We start from the raw sequence: 7,468 nt of genomic DNA, 5'->3' as shown, positions 1-7,468 counted from the left end.
CGCCTTCTCTCAGCATTACACTGGTGTGAGCTCCTTCTCTCAGCATTACACTGGTGTGAGCTCCTTCTCTCAGCATTACACTGGTGTGAGCTCCTTCTCTCAGCATTACACTGGTGTGACGCCTTCTCTCAGCATTACACTGGTGTGAGCTCCTTCTCTCAGCATTACACTGGTGTGAGCTCCTTCTCTCAGCATTACACTGGTGTGAGCTCCTTCTCTCAGCATTACACTGGTGTGAGCTCCTTCTCTCGGCATTACACTGGTGTGAGCTCCTTGATGTGATGTATAATGAGATTCGTGTATGTGATGCCCCCGCACATGCGCTGTGCCATCATGTTTATGCTCCAGGAACCCGATATTAATTTCTTAAGAACATTCTATATATACTGAAAGCTCCATAGCGATGACGGTTGTCACCCATAGCCTCTGACTTCGCAGGTTTCTGTTTCCATGGCAACCAAGGAGCCTTTCCCACGCCCGGAAGTAAGTTTGCGTTTCAAGCCTCTTCCGGAGAACTGCCGCCTCTGCTCATTGGTGGAGCTGTCTGGGCAAGAGGGCGTGGTTAGCAGCGACGTTTCCGGTGAGGCTTCAGTGAGGAGGCGGCGGCGGCGTCGTTATTACCGGAGGTGACAGGAGACTCGCAATGTCAGAGACCGACCCGAAAACCGTGCAGGACCTCACAGAGGTGGTGAGTAATGTGATGCCGGGGCCCTGGTCGCCTTATAACCTCCATTGTTTTCCAACAAATTTTAATTCCATTAACCTGGGGACCCATTTTCTCCTCAGTTTGGGACCATTCTTCTGTTTTTGGGCCCCTGTGCATCCTATTGTCTGCTCAGTTTGGGGCCACACCTTCATTCTATTGCCCTGTGGACCCCAGTGCTTCCTATAGGCTCCTCGCCTTAGGGCCACACATTCATTGTATTGCCCTGTGGCCCCAGTGCGTCCTATAGGCTCCTCACCTTAGTGCCACACATTCATTGTATTATCCTGTGGCCCCAGTGCCTCCTATAGGCTCCTCACCTTAGGGCCACACATTCATTGTATTATCCTGAGGCCCCTGTTCCGCCTATTGGCTCCTCATTTTAGGGACAGCCCTCCATTGTATTATCCTGGGGCCCCTGTGCCTCCATGCAGGGGCCACGTGTCTTGGCTCGCCCTGTTTGGTAGAAATCTCTGCGATGACATTGATTTGCTGAGATTGAGACTTTTTGTTTGTCTGATAAAGCGCTATCTGCGCCCTCCTCTGATTGGGTGGAGACATGTCGCTGGTCAGTGACATCACCTGACGCGCTGACCCGACACTGCTGTGCTCGTAGTCACTGACTTTTATCCTCCTGTCTCTCCAGGTCCAGAATCTGCTTCAACAAATGCAGGACAAATTCCAGACCATGTCCGATCAGATCATCGGGAGGAATATCCTGCAGGGCGCTAGCGTGGGCGGGGCCAGGGATGACCTGCCGACAACAAGGGGTTAAAGGGGTTTATGCAGATAAAGTTGAATCATTGTATAACGAAATCTTCTGCAGCTTCCTAATAGACGTTCTGTATCAATTCCTCACTTCAAGATCTTTACTTGCTGTCAGTGAATGGGAACATTCTTGCTTGCGTTCAAAGGCTGAAGACTAAAAATTGTTGGCTCAGGACAGGTTTTCAACCTCTGGATATAAACCACAATGTTTCCATTCACTTACAGCAAGAAGAGGTCTTGAAAATGAAAATAGGAATTGAAGCACAAAGTCTGTTACTAAGTTGTGGAACGTTTTATTGCGCAAATGATCCAACTTTATTGACATTAATGTCAGTGACGCCTTCAGTGGCTGCCGGTAAATTTCACTGCGTTTCTTGAGCTGTCGCGTCCCTGTTGCAGCCCGTCGCTATCACGCATCGCTATCACATCACGCTATCACGCCATTCTTCATTATAAACATGTCCGCTCGCCCCCGTCCTGTCTGTATGAGAGGCGTCTGTTACCTAGGAGACTGAGGATCAGTGTATGGACGTAACGATTATCTCTACCGGTGCGAGTGATCTCACCGATCATCGGCTCTGATGCTGCAGTCTGCCACGTCCTATCTTTCAGGATTTAATACGATGGTGGTTTTACTTCACTGTCGTCAGGGGACAATACCTCCCATCATCCACCAGGCAGGAAAGAATCTTTCAGTATCTGGGAAATATCACAGAACAATCACAACTCCCATCAGATGTGGGAGAATCTCCTCCTCTGGAACGTGTTACGCGCTCTTTGTTCTTTGTATGACTGTAATGTTTCTTGGCGATATTTTTAGCCTTAAAGCCAAGCTGCGGGCCCGGTCTCCATGGTTACAGAGGAGGGTAAAGGTCAGACTGAGATACATCAGGACAATTCTGGGGCCCTTATATATCTGGACTCTATAGGTCCCCTCCATGATCTAGAAGCGTTGGGGCCTCCGTTAGTTCATGTTGCTTCCCTCCCCTCCATGTGCGCTCCTGGCCGGTGCAGAGGTGGCTTGTGGGTAATCTGGTCCTAGAGACTGGCCCTTTAAGAAGCATCAGACAGTTACTTGGTGTAACAGACGCCGTGTTAGTCGCCCCCATAACAGTGACCCCCGGGGGGGGGCCTTCATCTTCATCTCCTCTAGTAGTACCGGGGGGTCTTCATCTCCTCTAGTAGTACCGGGGGGTCTTCATCTCCTCTAGCAGTACCGGGGGGGGGCTCTTCATCTCCTCTAGCAGTACCGGGGGGGGGGCTCTTCATCTCCTCTAGTAGTACCGGGGGGGGGGGGGGGCTCTTCATCTCCTCTAGTAGTACCTGGGGGGGGGGGGCTCTTCATCTCCTCTAGTAGTACCGGGGGGGGGGGGCTCTTCATCTCCTCTAGTAGTACCTGGGGGGGGGGCTCTTCATCTCCTCTAGTAGTACCGGGGGGGGGGCTCTTCATCTCCTCTAGTAGTATCGGGGGGGGGGGGCTCCATCTCCTCTAGTAGTACCGGGGGGGGGGCTCTTCATCTCCTCTAGTAGTACCTGGGGGGGGGGGGCTCTTCATCTCCTCTAGTAGTACCTGGGGGGGGGGCTCTTCATCTCCTCTAGTAGTACCTGGGGGGGGGGGCTCTTCATCTCCTCTAGTAGTACCTGGGGGGGGGGGCTCTTCATCTCCTCTAGTAGTACCTGGGGGGGGGGGCTCTTCATCTCCTCTAGTAGTACCGGGGGGGGGGGGGCTCTTCATCTCCTCTAGTAGTACCTGGGGGGGGGGGCTCTTCATCTCCTCTAGTAGTACCGGGGGGGGGGGCTCTTCATCTCCTCTAGTAGTATCGGGGGGGGGGGGGGCTCTTCATCTCCTCTAGTAGTATCGGGGGGGGGGGGCTCCATCTCCTCTAGTAGTACCGGGGGGGGGGGCTCTTCATCTCCTCTAGTAGTACCGGGGGGGGGGGGGCTCTTCATCTCCTCTAGTAGTATCCGGGGGGGGGGCTCTTCATCTCCTCTAGTAGTACCTGGGGGGGGGGGCTCTTCATCTCCTCTAGTAGTACCTGGGGGGGGGGGCTCTTCATCTCCTCTAGTAGTACCTGGGGGGGGGGCTCTTCATCTCCTCTAGTAGTACCTGGGGGGGGGGCTCTTCATCTCCTCTAGTAGTACCGGGGGGGGGGGGGCTCTTCATCTCCTCTAGTAGTACCGGGGGGGGGGGGGCTCTTCATCTCCTCTAGTAGTACCGGGGGGGGGGCTCTTCATCTCCTCTAGTAGTACCGGGGGGGGGGGGGCTCTTCATCTCCTCTAGTAGTACCGGGGGGGGGGGGCTCTTCATCTCCTCTAGTAGTACCGGGGTGGGGGGGGCTCTTCATCTCCTCTAGTAGTACCGGGGTGGGGGGGGCTCTTCATCTCCTCTAGTAGTACCGGGGTGGGGGGGGCTCTTCATCTCCTCTAGTAGTACCGGGGGGGGGGGGCTCTTCATCTCCTCTAGTAGTACCGGGGTGGGGGGGGCTCTTCATCTCCTCTAGTAGTACCGGGGGGGGGGGGGCTCTTCATCTCCTCTAGTAGTACCGGGGGGGGGGGGGGCTCTTCATCTCCTCTAGTAGTACCGGGGGGGGGGGGGGGGCCTCTTCATCTCCTCTAGTAGTACCGGGGGGGGGGGGCTCTTCATCTCCTCTAGTAGTACCGGGGGGGGGGGGCTCTTCATCTCCTCTAGTAGTACCGGGGGGGGGGGGGGGGGGGGCTCTTTATCTCCTCTAGTAATACGGGGGGGGGCCTTCATCTCCTCTAGTAGTACCGGGGGGGGGGGGGGGCTCTTCATCTCCTCTAGTAGTACCTGGGGGGGGGGCTCTTCATCTCCTCTAGTAGTACCTGGGGGGGGGCTCTTCATCTCCTCTAGTAGTACCGGGGGGGGGGGGGGGGGGCTCTTCATCTCCTCTAGTAGTACCGGGGGGGGGGGGGGCTCTTCATCTCCTCTAGTAGTACCGGGGGGGGGGGCTCTTCATCTCCTCTAGTAGTACCGGGGGGGGGGGGGCTCTTCATCTCCTCTAGTAGTACCGGGGGGGGGGGGGCTCTTCATCTCCTCTAGTAGTACCGGGGTGGGGGGGGCTCTTCATCTCCTCTAGTAGTACCGGGGTGGGGGGGGCTCTTCATCTCCTCTAGTAGTACCGGGGGGGGGGGGCTCTTCATCTCCTCTAGTAGTACCGGGGTGGGGGGGGCTCTTCATCTCCTCTAGTAGTACCGGGGGGGGGGGGGGGCTCTTCATCTCCTCTAGTAGTACCGGGGGGGGGGGCTCTTCATCTCCTCTAGTAGTACCGGGGGGGGGGGGGCCTCTTCATCTCCTCTAGTAGTACCGGGGGGGGGGGGGGGCTCTTCATCTCCTCTAGTAGTACCGGGGGGGGGGGGCTCTTCATCTCCTCTAGTAGTACCGGGGGGGGGGGGCTCTTCATCTCCTCTAGTAGTACCGGGGGGGGGGGGGGCTCTTTATCTCCTCTAGTAATACGGGGGGGGGGGCCTTCATCTCCTCTAGTAGTACCGGGGGGGGGGGGGGCTCTTCATCTCCTCTAGTAGTACCGGGGGGGGGGGGTCTCTTCATCTCCTCTAGTAGTACCGGGGGGGGGGGGGGCTCTTCATCTCCTCTAGTAGTACCGGGGGGGGGGGGCTCTTCATCTAGAGGAGATGAAGAGCCCCCGGTACTACTAGAGGAGATGAAGAGCCCCCGGTACTACTAGAGGAGATGAAGACCCCCCGGTACTACTAGAGGAGATGAAGATGAAGGCCCCCCCCCGGGGGTCACTGTTATGGGGGCGACTAACACGGCGTCTGTTACACCAAGTAACTGTCTGATGGGGGCTCTTCATCTCCTCTAGTAGTACCGGGGGGGGGGGGCCTTCATCTCCTCTAGTAGTACCGGGGGGGGGGGGGGGCTCTTCATCTCTAGATCTCTAGTGGTTGGATAATTCCTGGTGATTGTTCCTTGTTTGTTGTTGAATGTGTTTTCCTTAACCGACCCCATCACTCGATGATATGAGCACTCGCATCGATGACCTGGAGAAAAATATTGCTGATCTTATGACGCAGGCGGGTGTAGACGAGGAGGACGCTGCGAACAAGGTGCGTTCATCTTAATCTGGGAACACGGGCTTCAGTGTAAAGCACAGGGGACAGAACAAGATAGGAGCACTGCATGGCTGCATACATGGGGCCTCACTGTTACCTAGACCAGAGTTCAGGCTTTCATTTCAAATCTGCATCATATTATACTCCAGTCACATTCAGAGCTGCACTCACAGTTCTGCTTGTTTGTTTTTTTTATAACTGATTGCACTGCATTGTGGGGGCTTAGATGCCAATTATGCGGTCAGCACAGAGCTGTTAGGTCACATGGCTGACAGCGGGGTGGAGGTAACGTGCAGCATTGTGAGTGCAGCTCTGGAGGTGTCCGGTGACGTTCTGGTCACTGATGTTTCTTTACCTTTTATTAGCAGGCTGCCAAACACTGAGCGGAGCGGCTCGGATTGTCTGCCACGCCCGGGACGACGGATCATTCTCCTCCTCAGTGTTTTGTGTCCTTTCTTAGCTGTGTTTATATTTAGAGCGTTTTGTATTTTATTCCTTATTTTTGTGTCTTCACCTTTTTTTGTTTTCACGTCTGCAGGAAAATAAATGGGAAAATGTAATTGTTCTCCGTGTTACTTTCCTTGCGCTGCTTCTCTCCAGTGACGGCTCAGGTACGGGATGTGATGGGGGAGGAGGGAGTCGGTATTTGGGGGCTGGGCTCAGGTACGGGATGTAATGGGGAGGAGGGAGTCTGTATTTGGGGGCTCGGCTCAGGTACGGGATGTGATGGGGAGGAGGGAGTCGGTATTTGGGGGCTGGGCTCAGGTACGGGATGTAATGGGGAGGAGGGAGTCGGTATTTGGGGGCTGGGCTCAGGTACGGGATGTGATGGGGGAGGAGGGAGTTGGTATTTGGGGGCTGGGCTCAGGTACGGGATGTGATGGGGAGGAGGGGGTCGGTATTTGGGGGCTGGGCTCAGGTACGGGATGTGATGGGGAGGAGGGGGTCGGTATTTGGGGGCTGGGCTCAGGTACGGGATGTGATGGGGAGGAGGGAGTTGGTATTTGGGGGCTGGGCTCAGGTACGGGATGTGATGGGGAGGAGGGAGTTGGTATTTGGGGGCTCGGCTCAGGTACGGGATGTGATGGGGAGGAGGGAGTCTGTATTTGGGGGCTCGGCTCAGGTACGGGATGTGATGGGGGAGGAGGGAGTCGGTATTTGGGGGCTCGGCTCAGGTACGGGATGTGATGGGGGAGGAGGGAGTCGGTATTTGGGGGCTCGGCTCAGGTACGGGATGTGATGGGGAGGAGGGAGTTGGTATTTGGGGGCTCGGCTCAGGTACGGGATGTGATGGGGAGGAGGGAGTCGGTATTTGGGGGCTCGGCTCAGGTACGGGATGTGATGGGGAGGAGGGAGTCGGTATTTGGGGGCTCGGCTCAGGTACGGGTTGCTTGTACATCACAGGCGCAGTGTCTGTCATCTTAAAGGGGTGTTACAAGACCTCCGAGTAAATCATACGAGTACAGAGACAGTCTGGTCACATGACGTCGCTGTGTTTTCCGGTACATACGGCTGCGGCCTTCACGGACACAATTTAACTTATTTACTTGGTTTAATGTATTATTTTTTTTAATGAACAATAAGGTTTAAAAGGCTCCAGAAATCCCCAGTAAGGGCCTGTTCACATCAGCGTTGGCATTCCGGGGTTCCGTCGGGTGAATCAATGGTGATGGAAACTGTGGTTTCAGTTTGACTTTCCGTTGTGGGGTCCACCCGACGGAAACCTCCGATGGAACCCCGGAACGGAAAGCCAACGCTGATGTGAACAGGCCCTAACTTGTAATCATCCGCTGGCCTATTATGCCATGTATATATTACAGCTAAATGTGCTGCGCTCGCTGTACGCTGGTGCGGTCATACGGACAGGAGATAAGTCTTCAGTCGCGGTTATTTATACGCAGCACG

At 55.4% G+C, this 7,468-nt stretch overlaps 1 protein-coding gene across 2 annotated transcripts; it reads left to right on the top strand.

Annotated features, from left to right (window-relative positions):
* The first annotated feature begins 547 nt into the window (after positions 1-547).
* Positions 548-6,123, top strand: HSBP1 (heat shock factor binding protein 1). Of its 2 annotated transcripts, XM_075837084.1 has the most exons (4): positions 551-688; positions 1,350-1,416; positions 5,463-5,557; positions 5,929-6,123. In XM_075837084.1, the coding sequence occupies exons 1-4, from the start codon at positions 644-646 to the stop codon at positions 5,944-5,946; spliced, it is 225 nt and encodes a 74-aa protein (XP_075693199.1). In that variant the 5' UTR covers positions 551-643; the 3' UTR covers positions 5,947-6,123. The 2 variants fall into 2 exon arrangements, with proteins under 2 accessions (XP_075693200.1, XP_075693199.1); XM_075837085.1 differs by lacking the exon at positions 5,929-6,123 and having other exon boundaries at positions 548-688; positions 5,463-5,572.
* The last annotated feature ends 1,345 nt before the right edge of the window (positions 6,124-7,468 follow it).

Source organism: Rhinoderma darwinii, chromosome 9, assembly GCF_050947455.1.
Source record: "Rhinoderma darwinii isolate aRhiDar2 chromosome 9, aRhiDar2.hap1, whole genome shotgun sequence".
NCBI lineage: Eukaryota > Metazoa > Chordata > Amphibia > Anura > Rhinodermatidae > Rhinoderma > Rhinoderma darwinii.
The sequence above is the reverse complement of the archived record's forward strand: the minus strand, read 5'-3'. Positions and strand labels throughout refer to the sequence as shown.

What these genes read in the sequence shown, in the direction of transcription:
- HSBP1 (XM_075837084.1), top strand. Translation starts at nt 644, where the DNA reads ATGTCAGAGACCGACCCGAAAACCGTGCAGGACCTCACAGAGGTG. An exon ending in TGCAGGACCTCACAGAGGTG is followed by an intron (nt 689 to 1,349) that starts GTGAGTAATGTG and finishes CTGTCTCTCCAG; the next exon opens with GTCCAGAATCTGCTTCAACA. An exon ending in CGATCAGATCATCGGGAGGA is followed by an intron (nt 1,417 to 5,462) that starts ATATCCTGCAGG and finishes CGACCCCATCAC; the next exon opens with TCGATGATATGAGCACTCGC.